Source organism: Poecile atricapillus, chromosome 3 (genome assembly GCF_030490865.1).
Source record: "Poecile atricapillus isolate bPoeAtr1 chromosome 3, bPoeAtr1.hap1, whole genome shotgun sequence".
In the NCBI taxonomy this organism is placed as follows: Eukaryota; Metazoa; Chordata; class Aves; order Passeriformes; family Paridae; genus Poecile; species Poecile atricapillus.
This window is the reverse complement of record NC_081251.1, coordinates 35,969,379-35,994,929: the sequence shown is the minus strand read 5'-3', so window position 1 is coordinate 35,994,929 and position 25,551 is coordinate 35,969,379. Positions and strand designations below refer to the sequence as shown.

Here is a 25,551-nt window from a genome sequence, read left to right as displayed (position 1 = left end):
ATTTTTTTTATTCTCAGACTAACCACGTAAATCTAAAATCTTGCCTATCAAACCAGAATAAAAAGAAATAACTGATCTATAACTGCACCTTTTTTGTTTTGGTGGCAAACTTGCAAAAATTAACTGTACACATCTAGGTTTTGCGTTCAAGCTCCACCAGAAAAGGAGATTAACAGAAACAGCAAAAAATCAAGACATGCAGCAACTCATTCCTCTGTTCATATCTAAGGAAAGCTATCCTCCCTGGAGACTTTTTAGACACAACTGTTAAGTTCAGAACACAGAGAGAACAGATAATTGTTAAAGAACTGATACAGCTTGCTGACTAATTTTGATTTGTTAGAAAGAATTAGAATACTTTTGAAATCCAGTAAATGTAACCAACTACCCTGCAATGAATGATTCATTTTCTCAGTCTGTTCAACCACTACACATTCATACATATATTCAGTAGCTTATAACGTAACTACATATTATGTGGTTTATTATGTAAAATAAGTTGAGTATCATTCCACAAAAATTAGAAAATATTGAAGCTGAACAAAGACAAAGTTAGTAAGAAGCACCATTAACTACTTTTTAACTCTTGCCTAAAGAGATTCTCCTCAAATAACCACATCTACTTAGGTCTCTTTTGTGGAGATATATATATATATATATATATATAAATAAAACTCATTGTAGCTTTAGTTACCATTAATATGCAATTACTAAACAGATTTCAATGATTCTGAAAATGCAGGAGTGCACTGAGTATTTGAACTCTCCTCCCCCTACACATATTTTCACCACCAAAGGCGTTAATGACCTTGATGACTTCTTACAACTACTTGCTGTAACTCTCAAGGTTGTACATCTCTAGCCTCAAGCCAAGTTAAGACTAATGGTGGGAAGAATCCATGTTATAATCTTAAGAGTAAGTTTCCTTATCAACTTTTTGAGGATTTTTTTAAACTATTGTTATAATTCATTTTTTAGGAACATTAGCACCCCAACTCTTTGGCACACAAAGTTAACTATGCCTCTAATACAACTACTTATACTTCACTAGGCAGATAATGTAACAGCAACAAAAATGTCAAGTTTGTCCTCTAATGCAGATAACTGAGTAGCAGGGAAATACCACTACCCTCAATTTACAGATATGAAACCAAAAGCTGTAACTATGCTGTTGGAAAATATGTTTATATTTTTAAGGAAAAGTCTGCTGGAGGAAGGTTTGAAAAAAGCACCTCATCAGATACAGAAGCAGAAATAGAACAGCTTGTGGGGCTCTACAACTCTCACAGTAATTATGTCATCTACCATCATCCAGAAAGTTTAAAAAAAAAACCCACAGGAAGGGGACACAACTGAATGTTAACTACTAAACACCGAACCTTCTCTTAATTGACAGATATGTTTCTCTCCCCAAATATAAGTTAAAAGGCGCAGGGAATTTGCATGCTTTTCATCTGAGCATGCTCAACACATACTGAATGAGCTTAGTTTGCTAATTATTAAACTGAAAAAGGCAAAACAAAAGCAAAATTACCTTGGTGCTTTTTGTCCCATTATTTTTAAGGCACTATTTTGCTTATAATTCAAACCCCAGCTAGTTTTAGAAAAAGACCTAGGAAAACCTAGAAAATTAATGGAGAGCCTCTGGTTACATCCATGAATTATTTTAGAACAAATAAGTTATTTAAAACGTCAGTAAATAACTTCATTAAGCCTCATACTTCACATACGGTAATAGAAATTACCATTCTTTAGGTTTGCCTTTCATCTTTCAACATTTTGCATTTAACAGGCTCTTTCTGATCTGGTCATTGGTATCTGATTTCACTCTCGCATCCTAACATAAGTGAACTTGCTATAGTTCTAGGCTACATTTTTCTCTATTCAGCTATTCAATCACGTCTCCATTCAGTGTTGTCATCCCAACATTCATATTTTACTCTGTTTAGTTAAAAAGAGCATTCAGCAGTTGGCTATTAAACAAGCATTTCATGAATGTGGCGGGATGTTCATTACAGTAAACTTTCATCCACTGCCAGGAAATGTAATTTACCTATTCTTTTAATTATCAGACTGGCATATGGACAGATTAAAAATAGGAATACAGCCAGAAATAACTGTGTCTAATCTGGAAATATTTACATTTCCTGCAGCATAGGTGACTTAAACCTGCTCTCTCATCCAGTGAAATGAGACACTATGATATTTCTTTAGTTCAACTGCACTACATTTTTGTATTAGCCATCTTTATCAGATGAATGCAACTTCTCCCACTGCTACTTCAAACCCTTTTAATTCTGATGATAACTTGATAATCTTCATCCTCAGCAGAAAGATTACTCAACTGTCATGTTAAACTTGTATACTCAGCACAGTCAAATTGGCATCCAAAAGAATGCCTTCCATCTGATTGACATTTCTGGTGAAAGAACAAGGCAACATCTACCACACTGTGCCTAATAACCACCAGTGTCTTTTTACCAGTGTCAAAGTACTGCCACTGTGTCCACATGTGGGAAAGGAGTGGAGCCAATGCCATGCCTTCTGCTGAATGTCTTGGCAAACCTGAGCAGAACTCTTAAACTCCTGCCATCACACTGACACGGTGACCAAGTCTGGCTGGGTATCCAAAAGCAGGGCTCAGTTGCTACACAAGTTTCAACAAAAACATTCGGCAAGTTCCCACTCTGTAGAATGAGGATAATGAAGTTCCACCATCTTTACTATTACAGATTCATAAACATAAGTTACTTTTTATCCCTGTAATTCTCTTCATAAGAGCAACACTCCAATGATTAAAAACAAAAATGAAGTTCAGATTGTGTCTTTTGTGATTATGAACATTTAATCTCTTATTGTACCCATCCTTGTGCTCATTTGTGTTATAAAACAGTATATTATCACAGGCTTCTGAAACAAGCAATCTATGACAGGACCACCATTGGTCCTGGACTTAAGCAGTGTTTGATGCTCTGCTGCATTGACATGCTTGTCTCCAAATTGGAGAGGCATGGATTTGCTGGATGGACCACACTGTGGATAAAGAACTGGCTGGATGGCCACATGCCAAGAGTTATGGTCAGTCGCTCATTGTCCACATGGAAACCAGGGGTGCCCCTCAGAGGTCAGTAGTAGAGCTGATTCAACATCTTTGATGGAGAGTTGGACCAAGTGCACCCTCAGCAAATTTGCTGATAACACCAAGCTGCGTAGTGCAGTCAGTGTGCTGGAAGGAAGGGATGCCAATCAGAGATATCCTGACAGGATGAAGATATGGGCTGTGCAAACCTCATGGAGTTCAACAAAGAGGTGCAAGGTTCTACACCTGGGTAGTGGCAATCCCAGAAACACTGACAAGCTGGGCAGAGAAGTGACTGGGAGTAGCCCTGCAGAGAAAGACTTGCAGATGATAGCTGAAGAAAGACAACATGAGCCAGCAGTGTGAGCTCATGGAAAGCCAGATGGAATCTTGGCCTGCATCAAAAGAAGCATGGCCAGCAGGTCAAAGGAGGTGATTCTTCCCCTTTATTCTGCTCTTGTGGGACCCCATCCACATTACTGCATCCAATTCTGGGTTCCCAACATAAGAAGGACATGGAATTGTTAGAGCAAGTTCAGAGCAGGGCTCTGCTCTGAAGTTTACAAGAGGACTGGAGCACCTCCCCCATGAACACAGGCTGAGAAAGCTGGGGCTGTTCAGCTTGGAGAAGAGAAGGTTGTGTGGAGATCTCACAGCAGCCTCCCAGTATCTGAAGGGGCCTACAAGGAATCTAGAGAGAGACTCATCATCAGGAACTGTAGTGATAGCACAAGGAATAATGGGTACAGCTTGAAAGAGGGGAAGTTTAGATTATATATTAGGAAGAAATTCTTCACTGTGAGGGTAATGAGACACTGGAACAGGCTGCCCAGGAAGGCTGTGGACACCCCAAACCTGGCAGTGTTCAAGGACAGGCTGAATAAGGCCTTGAGCAACCTGGTCTAGAAGCAGGTGTCCCCGTCCACAGCAAGGCGGGTTAGGACTAGATGATCTTTCAAGTTTCATTCCAAACCCTTAACATTCTATGATTCTATGAATCGCAAGACTGAGGAACTCCTTATTCATGATTTGATTTAATGCCTGATCACTGAATGTACTTAACCAATTCACCGAAACAATATTTGGTCTGTTAGATACACAAATACCAAACATGATTTGTCTATTTGACAGAACCCATTCTCTCTATCATTCTGAAAAACAGAAGAGGAATCCTTCCAAATTCTGGGGGTATTTTTGATATACAGGATACTGAGAATGCTACATCTGCTCAAATGAAAACTGTTCTATTCATCTCAAAAGACAACAGAGAGTTACAGATAGACTGGTCTTTATCCTAAAGAATTTTACTTCATGGAGTTAAGGTCCCCAAAGCAACAAATGCACCTGCCAAGCAGCTAGGAAAGAATGAACACCAGGAGTCAGTGTTTGAAGACGGATGGAGCTTTGGTAGCTGTCCATGTTACATGAGTTCCTATAAGAACAAGGAACTATATGATTAGTTCAGAATGAATTAGTTCAGAATGAATTAGTTCAGAATGAGTAACAACCAAGTGAGAGCTAGATAAGTTAGCACAGGATTTTCCTATTTCTCTGATGATTGTTTAATTTACTTTACCTTCATACGGGAAATCATAAAGCTAGTAATATTGTATACCAGAAGACAGTACAACAGTTACAGAAGAGAAGATGGAAAAGACATTTGATCAAACTGTTTTTACCAAAAACAGGCACACATTTTGGAGTGTAGTCCCATTTCCTACTGGATCAGGTCTATTTTCAGAGAATAATTTTATAAAGCTCCACTGCTTTTTTGACGTTACATACATCTTCTTTCTGAAAGTCTTTGTTCCGCCAAGTACTAGGTGTTATTAGATTAACTCTTCACAAATGAAAGCAGTATACTTCATCCTTAGAGATGAAAGACATGAAAAATAATACCACACAGTTGTCTTTAATGCACATTTTGAGAGATAAACAGAAAAAAATATTTCTCACCTCAAAAAAAAAAAGACTTGCATATTCCTAAAACATGACACATTAAGTGTCATTTAAACTAAAATTTGCAAATTGTTGTACATCCTCATTGGTGGCCTAAGAACCTCATGCTAGTTTCCCTCATGAAAACTATAGAAACACACTGTATTATAATTGCATAAGGATATGCATGGAGGCCTTTAAAAAAACCAACTAAAAATTTTTGACAGGTATAAATCAATGCTTGGAGCACTATTTCTAGAAGATATGCTCCCTAAATATGTGAATTTAAAATAGTTTCTTTGCCTTGTATGTCAGTTTAAGTAACGTACCACACAGAATAAACAATATGTTGATGTCCAGTAACTGTTGTCGTTTGATCCATAACTTAAAGAAGCCTTAAGTAGGAACAATGCACAACATATCTGCAATAAGCCTAGAATACAAGAAAATGATGACATTTAAATGGCAGAGTAAATGGAAAAGGCCATATGAAACTCCCTAATTCTTACTCATGATAGAAGCAAAGAGTCCCCAGAAGAGCACTTTTTTTTGTTTCCTTCCCTCAAGACCTATGGTTTATGAAGCATTCATTCTCTATCAAAATAATAATTTTTAAAAATCTAAAATATATAGAAAATGGACTGAACATTTAAATAGATATCTAATATCAGTACTATGAAAGTGAGACATACAATGCAGATATTTTGATAGAATGAGATGCCCTACTGGATGTTAATATTAACATACATATACTCCCTGTATAGCCCTGCACAGTGCTTTGCTTATTGCCTATAGCCAATATTCCTTGTTTTTTAAACAGTGAATCTTCAGTAATTGCAGTTTTAGAAAGCAACCTGGACTTTATGGATATACATTGTTCAAAAGAGGGGAATAAAGTTTGGATTTCTGGGAAAAGGTAAAGGCAGGAATGTAGGTGTCAGTACAGAAAGTTATGCCAGCACAGATGTGCAGCTGCTGCTTACAGTCAACTAATACAAGTAAACTGGAATCTACAGGGAGGTCTTCAGAGGTTTTCTCAAAGGGATAAAGGACTGTGTAAAGCAGAACACCTCTCAGTCTTTGAATGGGCAACAAGAATCAAGGATATTATGCAGAACTGTATCTGCTCTGAGTATTAACTTTTCACTGGAAGTGTTTCTTAGAGAAATGGTAGTTTGCTGATAGAAGGGGTTTTCTCAGTAACTTCAGTAAAAGCATCAAGTAAGTTAGCAAAACATGTCCATCAGGGTAACTATGAAACTAAGTATCTAACTGCTGAACTTACATGGAAAGATAAGCTTTTGTCAACATTCTGAAGTTTTAATAATTTTTATCCCTCCACCTCCGTTTTGTCATCTTCTTAACTACCTTAATTTGTTATGCTTCAGAGAACTATCACTCTTCCCTTGAATATTTGTACTCAGAAGGAGAAATGTTTTAACTTAAATCCTGAGTTTTAGATAGACTGTCACCCTCTCACCAAATTCTTATTAGATTCCTACCTTCCCTGCAAGTAAGAAAAATCCCATACATTCCAAAGATACAGCAACAAAGCAAAAAGGAAAGGGGGAAATAGGAAAAAATTAACATCAAGAACTGCAAAAACTGTTCTCAAAAGTAAAAAGTGGAAAAGAGCTGAAAACAGCATTGAAAATAAGTCAGGCTTCCAACAGAAATAGAATATGCTACTTTTTGTTATCTACGTGGGATACAACACATCACAATAGTCTTAAGCTGCAACGAGATATTACGTTACACTGCAAGGGCTGGCAGAAGAAATTATTGAAGGCTGAACACTGAACTGAAATGTATTATGCAGGGAGTTTTTTTGAATCTTTTTTAATGGATAGTTTTGAGAACAGATTAAACAAGCATTTGTAGCTATGGCTTACCAATAATCAATGCTGCTTTGGAATCATGGTCTACCTGTCCTACTTCAATACAGGAAATACAGGTTTAATAAAACCTTATAATACAGATCTCAGAAGTTCTAACAAAGACCAGCTCAAATCTAATACGATGCTGGGGCTCGATGCCATTATTGAGGACAAGGATTAGAATATTTATATTCATTGTTTAGATTTACCCTAAACAGTGAGGGTGCTTTCTTCTAAATATTTTTTACATACATCTTAACTGGATAGGTACACATACTGTTTTATTTGAAAGCAAGACAATTTCCCTAACTCCATGTAGTTTAATTAAAAAAAAAAAAATGAATCTGGGGGTTTTGCTTCTATCCCCCTCCCCAGTCAAAGAGATAATGTGACTGTTTGACATAGCAGGTCTCACAGTGATGAAGTAGCACAAAAATGCCTCAGGCAGCTGAAAGTCTGCATGACTTGACACAGTGATGACAGGTGTTTCTCTTCATGCACTTGGAAATCTGTGTGGTGTACTATATTTTAGCAGATTCCTTGCAATTTCTGGCAGCTGTACATATCTCCCTGAATAGCAGAACATCTGGAGGTCACAGTTATAGAAGTAAAATTGAAAGTATTGGAAGTTATGATAGGAATTTTGCACTCATGGTAATGTATTTAGAAAAAGATAGGAACTGTGTGTGAGACCAGAAGCAACACACAGAATGGTAGAGGAAAATGTGCAAAGACAGAAACATCATAACAAACTTTTAAGTGTTACCTCAGTGTAAAAACCACTCAGTGGACTCAACAGAAAACACTTTTTACCTAAAGCACTGGAAACTATGGAATTCATGCATACCCAAAAGAAGAGACACAGACTTGATTAGACAGGGCATAACTGAATTGAAAGTTAAAAAAATATTCACTTACTAACAGCTACATTCCACCAGTGCCTGTATAATGTAAACATCACTGTTAGCTGTTGAGCCAAACAAAATCTAAGGTGGACATCTACCTATCCATTCAGTGGAGAGTCTGACAAAAGTTGTCTGAAGTAAGAAATCAAGTATGATATTAAGAAAAAGAGGAAATGCCTTCATATTTCTATTAAAAAGGCACCTGACATTTTGTGGGTGGTGTTTCTCACCATCAGTGAACACTAATCTTATGGTCACATCACAACTGCAGGTGTTCAGTGAAATAGCAAAAAAAAATCCTTCAAAGGCTGTTGAGGTCTTTATACACAGAATTACTCTTGGCAAGGGATCATACTCTAACTCCTGCAGAAAAAAATAAAGCAGCCCACTGAAACACTTCCTTGTCATTAGATTAAGACAGACTCTGAGTTTGGATAAATCCAGAACATATAAGAAAAAGATTTAAGAAAGGCTTTATTTCAAATTTTTTGTATAGAACTGAAGATTATTTCTGTCACTTTGGGTCTGAAGAGGAAGTTGAGAACTGAGAGACTAAAAGCAAGGAAGACAATGACAGCTGAAGAGGGTGACAGCACCAGAAAGTTGTGAAGTCTGTGAGGTATTAAAACTGAATGCCAATTATATAGTAAGATTATTAGGAGAATTTGTAAGAGAAAACATTAGACTCCAATAGAAACAAAAAATTAGCGAAAATCTGTATTATAAAACAATTACAATAATAATAATAATAGTAAAGGTTTTTATGTAGAGACATGCAGGTCTGCTTTTAGGGGGGACACCTTAGATTACGTATCCCTGAATATTACCAAGATCTACTCTAGCATGACAGGATATCCCAAAAAAATAGGGTAGGACCTTAAGGTCGTAACACTTCACTAGAACCTCAACACACAGTAAAAACCAGCTTAAAACAGTAGGAACAAACTGCACAGCCAGAACAGCTAAAAATATTTTTCCTTTAAAAGAAGTTTTGGGGTGTCTTCTAAAAATTTCCATTACCACCAGAGCCCCCCAAATTTTTCTATCATCATTACATCTTTTCTGCTACTAGTGTTAAGAAGATTCTAGGTTACTTCTGGGTAAAATGGAAAGATATTAATACGTCTACTAAAAGCTAAGCACACTTTTAACACATTTTAACATGTGATCTTTCTCATAACAGGCAGACATGACAAGACAACCAAGAAATGAACTGAAAGTGCAGACAAAGTTATTGGGGAAAGGTCTCACAACCATCCAAATAGTATCTTATGCCTATAATATAGGAAGGACGCTTTTTGCTGACAACTTGTACATCAGTACAACAAACCTAACCACCTTACAGTTTTGGAGAATTTGTACCACAAAGTACAGCAGGACTAAAAAAAACCCCAATCCTTAGAAGCAGATTCAGGAAAGAGATGAAGTGTCAAAATAACAAAGAAGGCAAAACTCAAAACACATCAACTACAGAAACACAGTCAGAAGAGGCAGAAGCACCAAAAAGACTTCACAACCTAATGACCACAGAAAATTTATTACCAGCCTGCAATCTGTATTTTTTTATTTATCAAAATTTAAAAAAAAAATAAATAAAAATGATAATTGGAAGGGAACACAGCCCATAGTGAGGAACTTTGATATACCCACCAGCAGCACACTCACCTAGCTCTTAAGCACAGACAACCCAAACATACATTTTTGGTCTTTTCCAACTGAATATAAACAACTGGTCACCTTTAAGAGCCAAGTCTGAAAATAATCTAATCAGCCACCACATGGTGACAAGAACAGCAATCTTCTTTGGGCCATTCTGAATTCTTGCAAAATTTACATTTGCAATTTTCAGTCACTACAGATGAAGATATCTGTTTTGTCTGCCACAGTCTGCACTCATACAGTTTGTGAAAATATAACCATTTTGTCAAGGATTTGCTCATTATCAAATCGCAACAGAAGAGCACAAATCACAATTAAAAAATAATTTTACATATACTGATATGGATGTGAATTCCACCCTATAACAATAAAAATAATGCTCTCTACTGCATGTTGATAATGGAGAACAGAACCACAATCACACAGATCTGGTACAGGATTAAGATCCAGCCTATAATCCCCTTAAAATTAAAGAATAATTGCACTATTTCACAGAGCAATCAGCAGCAGCACACAAACATATTTATAGCTAATGAAATTCTGGATATAAAATACATCAAAGTAAACTTTATTCTTACAAGAGAAGAAAACAGTTCTATAACATTTTCTGTCAAGGTAAAAGGGTCTTGTTTTTCTGTGTTTTTAACAATTGTTCTACAGTGTTGGGTTCTAAACAATAAAATATTTCAAACTGAGGTATTTCAAAAGCAGATAAAGGACTTGGCTGTACAACTCCCACTTCATTTAATAAGCACAGAATACTTAAATCCTTTATTTGCCTTTGAACCTAAGGATCTTTCCATGCTTTACTGCACATTCTTTAGCTTCCATCAGTTTGAAAATAAGCTTATTTCTTGAACACTGCTACCCACTTAATTAAAAAAATAAAAGTTAATTTATGGCAACAAGCTAGGTGGTTGCTGAGTTCCAGAGTGAGTACCTGGCAAAACAAAACAAGGACACCAGACAGTCCAAGATCCGTGCAGTTATTACATGGCTAGAAACTAAGCATGAAGAAAAAAAAGAAAAAGCAGGTGAAATTATACTGAGAGAAATACTAAAATATTTCTTCATTACTGAGCTTCTAGACCTAAGATATAAATAAGTGATATATATTCAATTTATATATATAATAACTCTCATTTCCATATATTTGACCAAATCCTTTTTTCATGCATATATTTTCAAAGGCTTTATTCTAGAAAGCATGGCAGATACCTTTAAACTGTTATTTGAAGAGATTTCTGAGATGGCTTTTGAACTGATGTCTTGAGAAGGCTGACCTAGAACAGCCTACATGTTTTTTCTACAATTTGTGTCATGCAGTGCAAACTAAGTAGCTAAGCCTACTCTCTGAATCATTAATACTATTTTGTATTAGCCCAAATAAAGGATTAATACTGCAGAAGAGGCTGTTTAAGTATTCTGGCACCACAAGTACAGGTGGACAGATTTTAAAAAGTGCCTGCTCAGCCAGTACAAAAACACTTGCCTAACAACACTTTTTAATACATTAAGCATCTGTTTAGACCTCTGTTCAAAATTTGAAAAGCAAGATCTTTCAACATTAAATGGCATATCTCAACCCTCAGTGTTACACATCAGCCTTCAGTCTGCATGATATGGCTGTACTATAAATCTTAGTATGGAAGGAACAATTAATTAATTATTTAATTAAAGGAGTAATTAATTTCAAAACAGCATGATTTCTAAGTCAGTTTCTACACAACTGATTTGTGAGATTCAGTGAGACTTGCTTTTAAAAAGTGCATGGCTAAGTAACCTAGTAAATTTGGGCATTACAACTGACTTTTGTAACAGTCAGTTACAAAAGTTACAAAACTTTTGTAACATTAAAGTAATAAGAAGACTATTCAAACTTATTAAACTTTAAATGAATCAAACAACTCTTGAAGCCACTCACTGAGAACACATAATCACAACTTCAGTGATAAATCTACTTTAGACATCAGTAATCTACTCTGTACATGTCAAGGATGGTGTCTTCATTCCCACCTACCCAACACTACTTCAGTTCAATGAACAGCTCATTCACAAGTCGAGCCGGAGCCAGGAAAGGCAGATTTCCACCTCTCAGCATATAAAGTTAAGAAAGTAGGCACAAAGATAAAATAGACCGAGAACACACTGATCTGAACCAACATAACCAATCTCTGTGCTTAAACCAATGTTTCTGTGCCTCAACATGGACAGTCTAACCTAGCACAACATGATAAATTTTGACCAGCAAAAAACAAACCTGATTATGAATCCTGTATATATAAAATAAAATAAAACTATGCTTAAAATATTTAGTAGCAAATCTTCCTGGTTAGTAGAAAGTAGAGCCCAGTTTAATCCAGAAACGACAGATGTGAAATTAGCATGCTACAATGGCCACCAATAATGAACTCTTTAAGAAACCAGATACAAAATCACAAATAAAACACATTTCAAACTAACCATGTGAATTCACTCTTATCCATTCCACCTCGTAAAAATTTGCCTGACTGTCTATGAATGGGCGATAGCAATGCGTAAACAAACACTATCATTTGTATCAGCCAGACTATTAAACAAAGTAAAGCTACAGAAGTAGTGGCTTCTGCGGCCCAAAATATTTGAGAACTTGTTTTATACATTAGGATGCACCTAATGCTATCCAAGAAAGAACACCTAAGAGAGATCAAGGCCATGTACATAACGTACAAGTCATACACATGACTAAAATGGTCTGCTTTTTTAGCAGTCTGTGGAGATAGTACCACAAAGTTTGTTTAGGAACGAATACTCAGCAGGGTCACTAGCTCAGAAGAAACACCTGCAAACAAACCCTGCCTTAGGACCAGCCCAAGGTCCGGGAAGCGGGCCTTTTCCCATAGGCAGAATAATTACACACAATGGTGCTTCAAACAGTGCCGGCTCGGGAGCCCTCTCCCGAGGTGGGATTGCGCTCCCTTGACAGGGCGAGAAAAGGGGAGCAGCACCACAGACCTGCCACCACCACCGGCGACTCTGTATAGTCCACCACCACCTTCACACCTTCCCAGAATGGCAGAAACTCCACTATCTCTCCAGGGTACGAGATAGGAAAGGCAGCGGGGGGAAGGAAGGGGGCATAGAGCAGGAGCCTCGCGCCGAAGGACCCGGGACAGACTTCCAGCTCGTGCCCGGCCCCTCAGAGGAGCGGCGGAGCCCCCACCTCCCGGACCGCCGCCTCCCTCCCTTTGCCCCCAGGGGAGGAGGGGTGTCGAAGGGACGGGGACGGGGGGGGGGCCCGGTCCGCCACCGCCAGGAACAAAGGGCCCTTCGATAAGCCGAGCCGCAGAGCACAACAAAGGGGCCTGGAGACCGCGAGAACCGGTCGGGGGGAGGCGAAGCGGGGGATGGGGATTACGGGCCGGGCCGGAGCGGCAGCGGGCGCGGGGGCCACTCCGCCTCAGACCACAACGAGCGGCGGCGGCGACGTCTATCGCCCGGCCCGCTCCCGAGCACCGAGTCCCCGCTCCCCTCCTCCCGGGCCGGCCGCCGCACCGGGCCGCCGGTTGCGGGTTCCCCGCGGCGGGGGCGGCGCTGGTCCCGCCCGGCCCCCGCGCTCCGGCCCGGCCAAGCTCACACACACACCCCGCGGGGGAGGGGAGGGAGCGGGCGGAGGCAGGGCACGGAGGAAGGGAAGGGAAAAGGGAAGAGGCGGCCTGACCTGGCAGAGCTGCTTGCAGTACTCGGTGGCCGCCTGCACGGCCGGCTCGCGGCTCTCCCGCAGCCCCGTCTCCAGCTCCAGCAGCCGCTCCCGCAGGCGCCGCAGCTCCAGGAGGTCGCCGCCCGGGCCGCCGCTCTCCCGCTCGGCCTCCTCGTCCGCCATCTTCGCACCCCGCTCCGTCGCGTACGCAGCCCCCCCCGCCCCCCTTTCCTCCCTCCCTGCCTCCCTCGGCTCCCCCCGCTCCGCTCCCGGGTCACGTGATTACACAATGCCACGTTCCAGGGACGGGGGGTCACGTGCGGAGGAGATGGAGACGCGCGGGAGCGCGCGGCGCGCGCGCGCGCGCACCGCCCGCCGTCCCCCCGCGGCGCAACGGGCTGGGGCCGGGGAGGGGGCGGGGCCTCCGCGCCTCACGTGACGCGACGCCACTCGCGCCGGGGCGCGCCCCCGCGCGGCCACGTGACGGGGCCCTCCCCCGCCCGCGCGGCGACGCGTTTTGGCGGCAAAACGGCTGCAAATGGCGGCCTCGGGGGCTGTGAGGTCTGCTCTGGTCTGGTCTGGTTAGTTTTTGCCACTGTCCCTCAAGTTCAGAATCACGGAATCAATTGGACTGGGAAAGACCTCTCAGATCATCTCATCTAATCCATTCCTGAACACCATGATGTCAACTAGACCATGGTACTAGTGGTCACATCGAATCCTTTCACCTGAGAGCACCATGTGGCACAAACTGCTGCTGGACGGGCCATAGGCGACACCACTTTTGTGGCTTGTTGATTATGTCACCTTACTTCCTCCGCAGGAAGTGTTAGCGTCAAGGATGCCACTGAGTTGTCTTCACACCTAGATTGTCCTGCATTTATAATTGGAAATGGGAAGTGCATTGGAAATGAAGCAGTTGAGATCTGGAGGTTCTGGTGGGCTTTGTTGCCCTTGCATGCTGGGCCAAACACCCTCTCACACGCTGGTGATGTATTCACATCACCACAAAGCTCCAGTGATGGACATTGTCTTTCCCTGCATCTATTAAATTAGCTGAGGAGACTTCTTCATCTGTCACAGGTGTTGTAAGTACTGGAGATGGGCCTGAGGCATTGATTATGGTGAGAAGGAAAACATCATGGACACTGAATTGGCATGGATGCATGTTTTGCAGTCTTCTAGGTTGCACAGGTTGATGTGTGTTGATGGCTTCACACTCTCCGTGTTGCCAGTCCTCATTGAGGAATTGAGGAGGAAATGAGTTATAGCAGTGAGAGCCCTGCCCAAGCTGAACTGAATAATTTCTCATAGCCAGCCTGTCTTAAACGGTCTTAAGCTGGGCATTTTACATCATCTGAAAAATGAGGAGCACTGGTACTTTACACAAACGTAAACTGGGTGTAACGGCCTTTTGACTGGAAGAGACTACCAGCAGACCCCTAAATATGCCTTTCAGTCTTGCACTGGCACAAGTGTAACTCAAAATCCCATATCTGCTATCTTAGCTTGTGTGATTGTGGGATGGATTTGATGTTCTCTTTTTTTTTTTTTGGTCACAAAAGACAAATGATGCTACCTAGTTCTTGCACACAGTTGAAAGCTTGTGAGAAATTTAGTGGTGATTTGTGTCAATCAAATAGCAGTCGCCTATCTAAGTGTGTCTGCAAGCAATGCAGGCAGAGACCATGGGATTATTACAAAGAAAAGTTTTGAAAAACAGCTAAAATAAAGCATGGGAGTAAAGTTTAACAAAGTAATAAGCTTTTAGCTACCACCTTGTTCTAACAACAAAATTTTAAGATTTAAACTACCTTGTAGTTTAAACTATCCTTTATATAAACTATAAATCAGTTTTAAGAAAATTTGTAATCACTTAAAAAGGGGAAGTAGGACTAACAGGAGCTAGAAAGCTCTACAAAAGCATTTTGAAACATGCTAACTTTGAGTTTTGTAATAACTGAGGAAAGAGCCTGTGAAGGTATTTTTAGACAGGTGAGCTTTAGCTTGTGAAATGATTGAAAGAAAGCTTGCAAAATATATGCTCACTAACAAAATATATGCTTGCTTGAAGAAACTGCTAATGGAAAAAGATATTTTAAGAGAAAGATGGGAGACTAAAGAGACATCAGAAGACCATCTCAGACCACCTCCCCAACAGATGTCCAAAAACCACAACTGCTGATTATGAAGAAAAAGCAAGTAGAAAATAACTGAAGATTTGAGGAAGTGCCTAGAATGGTATAAGAGACTAACCTCTGAGACCTGAATTTGTGTGTTGCATAGGGTGGAGACCCTCAACACACCCAGTGTGCTGTAATACTTGCTCACCTTTTATTGAGCAGATTAATAAATTGACTGTGTTGCTTGATGTATTGGCAAGTCTACCATTTTCATTTATAAGAAGTTGAGGCTTATTGTGAAATGAACACTAAGTCAGAGCTGGGAAGAAAAGAGGTTCCTCCAGGACTGCAGAAACATTAGTCTGCAAGTGCAGACATTCACGGTGATGGCACTGAATATGCAACATTTTGGAGACAGGCCTTGGAATCTGGTCCAAAAACGACCACATTTTGGGTCACAGCAATGAACCCAAAGTGGTGTTTCTAGTTTTCTGTACAAACGTCCAAGTAGATATCTTATTTGTGACTTGTAAGCCTGAAACATTTTAAGTTCCTTGACTTTTATTGTACAGGAAATCCGTTCTGTTACAAGCAGAAGAGAAAACTTTCAGCTTTTCCATTTAAGGCTTAGTATCGGGAAAATCTGGTTTGTATGTATCCCTCACTACCAAACTGCCTATGACATCAGTACTAGTCAGTCATGCAAATGCTAGAAACAGTGGCATGAAGACATATTTATTCTTTCTCAATCACTTAATATACCTGCAGGATCTAAAGTACCTTCTTCTTTAGATAACTACTGTGCTGTTTAGAATTATTTTCACTTAAGGGTGAGCCACAATAGCCCAATTGATAGTCTATCCTTGCTTTAGCTTGCTGTATTGTTTCTGCCTTGACCAGGGGGTGTTCTGAATTGAGCCCAGGCCAGGAAGGAAGGAGAAAGGGAGTCTGGGTTTCTCACTCATGCCAAAGGTTAGCGCTCTGAGAGGGCAGAGTAAGTGTTGTTTGTTTTGTTCTCCTCAGGGTCAAGCGGAGACTAGCCTGTCCTTCAGTTGTGCTACGCTGCAGAGCACTTGCACTTACGCCTCCAGGGGCCTTGTGCAAGGGAGGACTCCTGTCTTTAATCATGACTCACAGGCAGTTAATTGCTAGGCTTATATCTAAGAGACCCAGAAAAGAATTATTAAGTAGAAGGAACAACCACAAACAGTGGTGAAAAACAAAGGAGTAATTTTTTTTCTTGACAACAGTGAGAACATGATGACAGCAACTGAGTCAAGCATGGCAATGGCCTGAGAAAAAGAGTAAAGAGCAACTACAAGGCCATGTTATTCATCCTATATTTGACTCCTGACAGAAGCTACACTGTGGTGGATAGAGCTCATGGAAGAGAAGAGCTGGTGCTTGATGGTGAAAGGTGAAAGATTGTGCAGAGAAGATTCTTTTCAGATATCTGTTTTCTTCATGGACATGTGGGGCAGAATATGTGACAGTGGAAGAATGTGAATAGAAGAGAAAGGAAGCTTACATTGCAGAAGAAACATTGACTCTAATTGTAAATATAGTCAAGTAACCCACTTGCTGTTAAAATGGAGAGTACAAAGAAGAGAGAAGCAGATGGGGAAGATGCATGTTTTGGAAAGGACAATTAAAAGCAGGGGTGAAGAAAATGAACCCAACCAAAACAGTCCAAAGAACAAAGACAGTGAAGATGAAGAGAAAAAACAAAAAAAGGATGGAAGACTGGAAGGGAAGGGACCTGAATTTTACACCAGTTCAAAGACAGAATTTTTTGTTAAGAGGACCTGAAAGGCTTATTACTTGGGTGTGCTAGAAGTAAAGACTTAAGGTAAGGACTTGTAGCAGTAAGTATTCCTCACCATCAGAAATTTCTTTGGGGTTCAGTTACACTCTTCCCTGTTCTCTTATTCTTGCTGCTTCCTTGACTGATTCATTATTCCCATAGTGTGGTGTTTTTCTAGCTCTATACTTCAATTCTCCTGTCTCATATAAAGCTGTCATTTAGAAGAGGCACATCAGATACTCTTTATGTTTTGGGATGCAAGGCCTGGTTAGAAATGCATAAGAGATAAAGGAGTCTTTGTGACCCAAACTCCCCTTTATGTGGGTTATTTGCCTATCCGTTATTTGAAATAGCTTTAAATATAGATGAAAAATTAGTCTCCCACTATTTGTTTTTAGGTAGTGGAAGAGGGAAATCAAGCAAATAGCACAAGAAATATCAGAGATTATTAGGATGATGACAGCAGAGAGGGTTGGAATTGTGATGACAATGTAGCTTAGACTGCATATATAGCCAGCAGTTATGAGGAGGACTAACTCTTCCAGGGATAATGTCATGTTAGCAAGAAACAACTGTGATATTTGTATATTACTGGAACCCTGGCAACAAAACTAGATCTTTGAGGGATAACAGAAGATATGACAGAATATAGATTAGGATGGGATCACACAAATATTAAAACACTCATGGTGTTTGGTAAGCTAAGGGGATTAATGGAGGATTAGAATTTGCAGTGTGATAGATATTGAAGAAACAAACAGCGACAGGATAAATAAAGTAGAGCTTGTTTGAGTTGGGAAAATGTGTCAAAGAGCTTCTGTTTGAGAGTATGAAGATGTGCTGGAGACGTTTGGTGTCAAGTCTGGACAGAAATAGTTTTGGAAGATTAATTAGGGAAAACACTACTTGAACAAAAGTAGGTTGATAACAAAGGCTCTGAATTTCAAAGGTCAAACTTTGAGAAATTAAGGGAATGATCTCGTGATGACAAATGCATCTAGGTGGTTGAGGACTTGCATGTGGAAAAAGTTTGGCAGCTGCCAAATCTCTCTGAAAAAACTGTAATTAGAATCTCAAACAAGAGTGACAGCCCCAGCTTGATAAATAGCCACTTCAGAAGGGTCATTTGGAACAATCAAAATCTTGAAAGGAATGGAACAAAATGATTATTTGAAAAATATTAAGAAGGGTAAGAAGAAAGTGACAAGTTTTAGAAGCTCAGGTTCCTTTACAAAGGAAATTAAAGTAGTGGCTAATGAGAAAGAATATATGAAAATGAATGTTTCCACATTTGAGATGAAAGCAAGAAACCAATCCTATACCCATCTGAAACATCAGAAGATCTTTATTCATCCAGAAATTTCCATCAGTGGTGTAGGGGAAAAAAAAAAAGAGCTATAATAATGAAACATACTGATGATACAAAACAGTGAGACAATTTCAATATGAGAACGATCAAGACTAAGTGGCCTTCAGAACCTTAATAACAGAGAGGATTAATTTTAATAACACAGCATGCAAGGAGACTGATAGCAATACTTTCTGCTGGGGAAGAATCTCATTATTTGGAAGTAACAGTAGGTAGGAAGTGCTCATTGTGTTACTTGAGGATGACCAACATAGATATAATTCAGCTGCAAAAAAACTTACTAAAATCACATGACATGCCAGGTCAGCTGTTTCCATTAGATACTGCGGATAAAAACATTGGTCTCATCTCATCTGAAACGATTTATGCGATTCTGGTCACTATTAGTCAGAAAAGAGGAGATCGCACTGCAGGAGGTACAGAGAAGGACTCAAAGAAAGATCAGTAAAATGGAGAATCTGTTTCATGAGAGAGAATAAAAATAGTTCATTTAGCTTAGTGAAACAAAAGGTGAAAATAAGTGTAATTTCGGTCTGGAAACAGTAGAAGTAAGCTTAGTTAGGACAAAGCTTTTCAAGCTGAAGGATGGTAATGTGTGAAGAAAAATGGTGTAACTGATTATTGAATATGTTGAAACAGACATAGCTATCATACTAGACAATAAATAGTGCTGTTTCTGAGGCATGTAGATGTTCTTCCACAAGTTTACAAAATAAACTTCATGAAAATAGTAGAATGGTAGATTTGCACAAAGGGATCTGATCATGAAAATTAATTGCAAATAAAAACATAATCTCCAAAAGAGGCAAGAAAATTAATGTTGTGTAGTTACATCTTCCTTAATGATACTGCTGCCTTCTGTCAAGGCTGGGCCCGCATTCACCTATATTCAAAATCACTTATGTAGGTCTATATATTACTCAGTAATCAACATGACCTGTATATTTGACAGCAAGGAAAAAAACAACTGAGCAGAGCCTGTTCTTAGGTTGTCTTTGCATAAGCTGGAGGAAGAAATGGAAAAATCTTTTGCAATATCCATTTTCAGGTTGCAGAAAGGAGCAAATTAATGATGAGGGAAGACAGCACATTTGAAAATACAGCCTGGGTTATGGCTTGAGCTGTTTTTTCAGAAGGAAATCTTACCAAATATTTTCAGAGCTATCTTAAAAGTAAGGGAGTGGATATGTTCTCATTTAACATAATTTAATACAAACCACAGTGCTAATACCTGTAATTAATGGTACCTTTCTACCTTTCCAGTTGTGTTTTCTATTTATAATTTTCCTTTCTTCGCTTCCCAGCGCACACTGCCTGACTCCTCAATAGTTAAATTCTCATTAAGAGAATCTAGCAGAGTTTTAGCTATACTTTAAGAAATTATTACAACAAAGAAAGGGCCATTGCATTTTTTTCTTCATTATCTTCCCCGTTTTTTTGGGGGGGGGGGTTGGGGTTTTTTTGGGGGGGTTACTTTAATTTTGTGTCTAAGAACTGAATATTTTTCATAAGTATGGAAGAAAGGGATTGGTCACCAGGATAGCGCAGTTCTTGTGAACAAGTTGGGAAGGAGAGAGTATATTTAAAATAAAAACTGATTATCCTGCTATAGATAAAGCAAGAATTTACTTGTAGGTGTAAGGTCAGTTAAAAGAATGTGGGTTTTTTTCATGTTGATATGCATTCTGCATTCCTGATTCTTCATGATTTAGCTGTTTATAACCAATTGATTACTTAGTAGTGGTACCCAGATTTTTGCTATGATAAAGCATAAAACTGCTTCTCAAGAACACATTTTACAGCAACACATTTATTTTTTTAAAAATATTTCATTTAATTTTTCAGTAAATTATTATTGAAAACCTTTGGTAAAATATAGATCTCCATGTCAATAGAAGGAAAAAATGGTGCAACCTGCAAATGGCAGGAGGAGGAGGTAGAGGGATGGACTTTAAGAGGGGGTAGTATAAATGTTCTGTAATCCCTTACCATTCTCTGACTGATGATGAACTACATATACTGCCTGTTACAGCAGTATTGATTGCAATCAGATGATAAAATCATTGCACAGAAAAAGAAACCACTGTAGTGAAAATGAAAAGATGGAAATTTAATGAATTCTTGATTAAAAATGATTTCTTGGAATTAAATCAAAACCTCATTCTTATAGCTGAGAGTTAGTCATGGGAATAACAAAATGCTGAAAAAATATAACCAGTTAAAAAATTGTTTCAAACTATGTATTTATCTTCAACAGCCATCCCACACTGTTCATCTACAATCCTTATGTTACAAATTTTCCTCACTCAGAGCCTTAGATTTACTTACAATTAATCCACTGGTATAGTGATGGAGATTCTTGCTGGAATGCATTAACTTCCTCTGTTAAATCCTCCCTCAGGCAAACCTCTTGAAAAATATTTCCTTTGTCTAGTACACACTGTTTAGTAGCTCCTTTCTTATAGAGAGATAGCAATTCTTTTTCAGTGATTTATGCATACTATTCAAATACAAAACCTGCATTAAATTATGTTACATTAAAAGATCTGAGACGTGCATGCCATTACTTGGGCACCATTGTGCAAGGAAAAATGTGGGTCTGATCCTGTTGCTGTTCAAACCCATGCTTACAGAAACAGCAAATATTTGTGATGTGGACTTGCAATGATGTAGCAATTCTGGGTAACTTTTGGCTTACAGAGACCAAACAGGCTTTCAAACTCACTGGTGACCATGTACCTTTAATATTTTTATTAATCATACAAACAAAGTTGTTGTGTGGCATTTCAAAAGAAGCAGGCTCAGGACTTCTGGAGGGAAGATTTCACAGCCCCTAAAATAGCTTGTTTAAATGCTTTGCAATCTGAACTGTTTGATTGGATTCATAGTATTCGACTTAAATCCCTGCTGGAAATTCATTTGATCTTTGTTCTTCCTCTAGTTGTCACAGTGGAACAATAGGCACCAAATCTTTTATGGCAGCTTACTACATTTTTGAGTGCCACTATAATACCTCTCCTTTAGCTCTTTATTTTGCAATTTACTGCCCTACTTCTAAGCCACATAAACCTCATCCCTTCAGCTTTCCTCACAGCTGAAGGGACATCACAACATTCCTTGCTGTCATATGTGTCCCTCACCCTCAGCAATGGACTGCAAGTTTTATTTCTCGGAGCACAGTGTCCAGTGCCCAACTCAGTTCTGCATTTTCTGGGACTTTGCCAGAGCTGAATTAAGTGGAATGATTGCTCTTTGTGTCATCTATTACATTGTTGGCTCTAGTTTGTGATCTCCCCCATTGTTTTCTGCCTACACAGTCGTTTCCTATTCTATATTTAACTTTCTGCCCTCATTAGATTTCTCTTCCCAAAGTGTTGTCTGCTTTGTATTTTGTCTGATTGATTTTAGGCTGATTCTTTAGGACCCATTTTTAGTGCTATTTCCATCCTTCAAAGCACTTTGCCACTTTACCCAAGCTGATGTCACTGCCAAACTGTGTCAGTGCACTCAAATGCCATCACCCAGGCTGTTAATGGATGTGGGGTGTAAAACTGTTCCCAGGATGACGTACTGTGGGACTCCTCCTGAGAAAGCTTCCCAGAATGACAACAAACCATCAATTACTGCGCTTCGAGAACAGCTCTACAAATGCTGTGCACCTCCAGGGTTGCTACTTACCTCTGGAATGCACTGACATGGCTTACTTAGTAAAATGCTGTGTGGAACAATGTCAAAAGCTTGTCATTGTCACGATGCATCATATCTGCTATTTGCACTTATTTGTTAAAGCAATTATCCTGTCAGAGAATGAGATTAGCATCAATTGATACAATCTTTCTCATGACTAACCAATTTCAACTGGTTTTTAATAATTATCATAATCTTCCAGGTATTTACAATTTTTTAATTTAATAATTTGTTCCTTTTTAGGGGATAAAAGGTTGACAAAAATGATCAAATGATAAAATACTCTATGTTCTCTATTCTCTCTTTTAAAAATAAGTATTGTATTTATACTTTTCTATGGTTTGAACCTTCCTTGCTTGCTGTTATTTCTTGAAAAGTCATCATTAATGATTCAAACATTACTTCAGTTAGTTCTCTGAACATTCATGGTTAATTTTGTCACAGCCCGCTAACTTAGCCACCTCTAACTTTTTTCCCCCCTAAGAATCGTGGGATCAGGGATTAGACTTTCTAAGCTTGGACCTGACAATCCCAATACCGTTCTGCAACATGTGCTTAGTGTCAAAAATTGTTGCAACCAGCAAAGCGCCTGTGCTCATGTACACCCCGCTCAGCCAACGTGTAAGTACATGATTAAATGCCTCTGAAGTCACTGGGACTTGCGACATCACCTGTCGCCCTGAGAATCAGGTTTTTCGATATTGTTTTCATAATTTCTAGCCACTTTCCCAGGAAAGTAACTATAAACATAGGTGTTTGTAAATTTCATTAAAAATATGCCTTTTGATGGACATCTCTCACAGCCAGTGCGGTTGGGAAGGTGGTAACCTGACTATCCAATCCCTGGTCGTGGTCGGAAACCTATAAATACTGAAAGAACAAAAAAACTTTGCTTCTTCTTTCACCTGCGTCCATGTGAATCATTTCGTGTCCGACAGTGACAATCACCGAAGTTAATGAGATTTCACACCAGCGCCTGCTCTGCAAACAGCTGCAGACTGCTCTCCTGGGGACCTGCTGTGATTCCCTGCCCTGAACTGTGTTTGAGTGTCTCCTTGCTGTTGGATGTTAGGTCTGTGCACACCGGGATGCTTGGGAAGGGCGGGAGCGCTGAGGTGAGCGAGGTGCCAGCTGGGTGTTGCAAGGTGTTGAACACAGGGCTTGTGCCAGTCATGCCTCAAGCGCCGAGTCTTGGCTTTGTCCGCGGGCAGATCCATCGTGTCAGCTCCACCCCGAGCAGGGAAAACATATGCAGAGGCACCTAAAACATGCTGCCGTGTCTCTGCTAATTTTGTGACTGATGTGGTGTGTTGATATGCGGCCATATCACAGCGGTGGATATCCTGGGGCCATGTGGTGCCTGCAGAATGCCTCTGGATCCTCTGTTGATACCTGCCTTGGCGTTTTTAAACCTGTTTTCAGAACCTTGGTGTCTGTAGTGATGCTCTGACAAAAACTGTAGTGGTTGAAACAGGGAGTGGATAGAGTAAATTTAGGGTGAGATTTTGGTATTTTGGGCTTGTTGTGAGCTTTATCTGGCCAAATGTAAGAATCTGAAATGCAGCTGTACATGCTTACATCTGAGGTAGATGTCTAGGTTCCCCTTAACACCAAGGAGGGTGGCCAATTTATCTTGGCCTGAGATAGTTGTCAAAAATAGGTTTAAAAGTGCCTTTTCCCCCACTTTTGATTCTGAGGGAATCTTGAAAGTCAATTCAGCTGTCTGGCACTGCAGTTGCCTGTGTCTGATAAGACAAATCTCAAGCTCATTCAAGTAAACTTTGCAGATTATGTGTAGCTATACCTTCAATGATACATTCCAAACGTGGTAAATAATTAAAGTATCAGTTCATATCCATGCACGCTTCCCCCCCTCCCCCCGCCCCCAATTTCATTCCCCACTCTTTCCTCTGCATTCAGTTTTATTTCATTAAACTTTAGTTTGCTAGACTGATGAATCACTTACTTCATAGTTAGCACTTGCTCATTCCTCATTGTAGCTGGCACTAATCACAACCTTGTATGTAGGATTTGGTTGAGTGGGAGGGAAAGCATGTGCACAGGATTCATATTTCTTCTTGGAAACATTTGCTAGACCACCACCCAGAAACTTGTGACCCAGTATTGGTTCACAGTCAGCTAGATGAGTAACTCCAACATAAATTGATGGTAATCATAGAGGACCCTTTTGTACACCTGAGGAAACTGAACCCATCACTCACTACATTCCCTGTCCTGCCTGTTTGCACTCAGCAATTTCTCAGGTTGTGTTCTGGAATACTAATCATATGTTTGTGAGTACTAATTCATGATTTGCTTAATATAGGTTTTTAAAGCATACTGCTATGGATGTCAGTCTGAAAAAGTTCCCAAGAATATTTCTTCCTCTGTTTTCACTGCAGATTAAAGCAGCATTGGTGGAAGACTTAAAGTAAACAGCCAGGAAACTGTTAAAATACAAAGATATTGGCACTGGGCTTTACTTTTCCCTGTCAGAGCAAGCTGATTTCACACACACGACTCTTTAAACCAATAAATCAATGGTAAACTTGTGACCTTATTTGCTGTAATGAATCACTTCTATTGCCATGTTCTGCAGCATATCAAACAGCAGAAAATCTGGTTTCACTGCCCAGTACACTCTGCCTGGTTCAGTGCTGCAGTGAAGCTCTATTTAAATTAAAAATGTATGTTGCAGCTTGACAAGGCATCTCAAAAGTTAACATTTCTTCCCTAGTCATATTTTGCTTGGTAGTATTTGGTCCTAGCCAGGAGAAGTAGCAAAGCTGTACTATCTCCAAATTTCCCACCTAATATCTAGATACAGCTGTTTAATTGTTAAGAAAAAAATACCAAAACAACTTTGAAGGCTATTAGCAGGGAAAAAAAATACAGTCAATTAACAAGTGGCGACATTGAAATGTTTTTATTAGCTTGCTAGCCGAAAGGTCTGACTGCCTTCTTAGAGTAGCATGTAGTGCACTCTCAGATAACATCCTGAAGCTGGAGCTGAAGGTTTACTTTAAAGATTTTGTGTTGCACTTGCCAGCAGGATTTTTTGCCAGTCTGTAAGTATCTGCCTCTACCAAAGACTCTATAAAACTGCCAATACTCAATATGTGTTTCTATGAATTCAAACCTAATACTGTTAAATGCATTTTGTTAGTCTGTAGATTTCTCTAGTCTATCGGACATCAGTCCTGGTGAAGTTACTCCTACCTGAGAATAACTCTCGGAAGGTGATTATGTTCCTGAAAGTCTGCTGCACTTGCAGCACCATTCTCTTGAAGGATACAGAGCATTCCCTTCTCAGTATCAAGGAAGCAGAATGTTGGTCTGTAGTTGTTGTACTGTCTAGGATCATACATGATCGATAAAAATAATTTGAATAAAAGGATGGCCTTTGCTTCAGAGAATTTTCAAGGTAAATA

At 39.6% G+C, this 25,551-nt stretch overlaps 1 protein-coding gene across 1 annotated transcript in view; it reads right to left on the bottom strand.

The window, feature by feature from the left end:
- ZNF292 (zinc finger protein 292) overlaps positions 1–13,336 on the bottom strand; it is a 50,071-nt gene extending 36,735 nt beyond the window's left edge. The window contains exon 1 of the mRNA XM_058834480.1: positions 13,159–13,336. Coding sequence (XP_058690463.1) covers positions 13,159–13,320 — 162 coding nt within the window. The 5' untranslated portion in view covers positions 13,321–13,336. The remainder of the gene's footprint in view (positions 1–13,158) is intronic.
- Between the last annotated feature and the right edge of the window lie 12,215 nt (positions 13,337–25,551).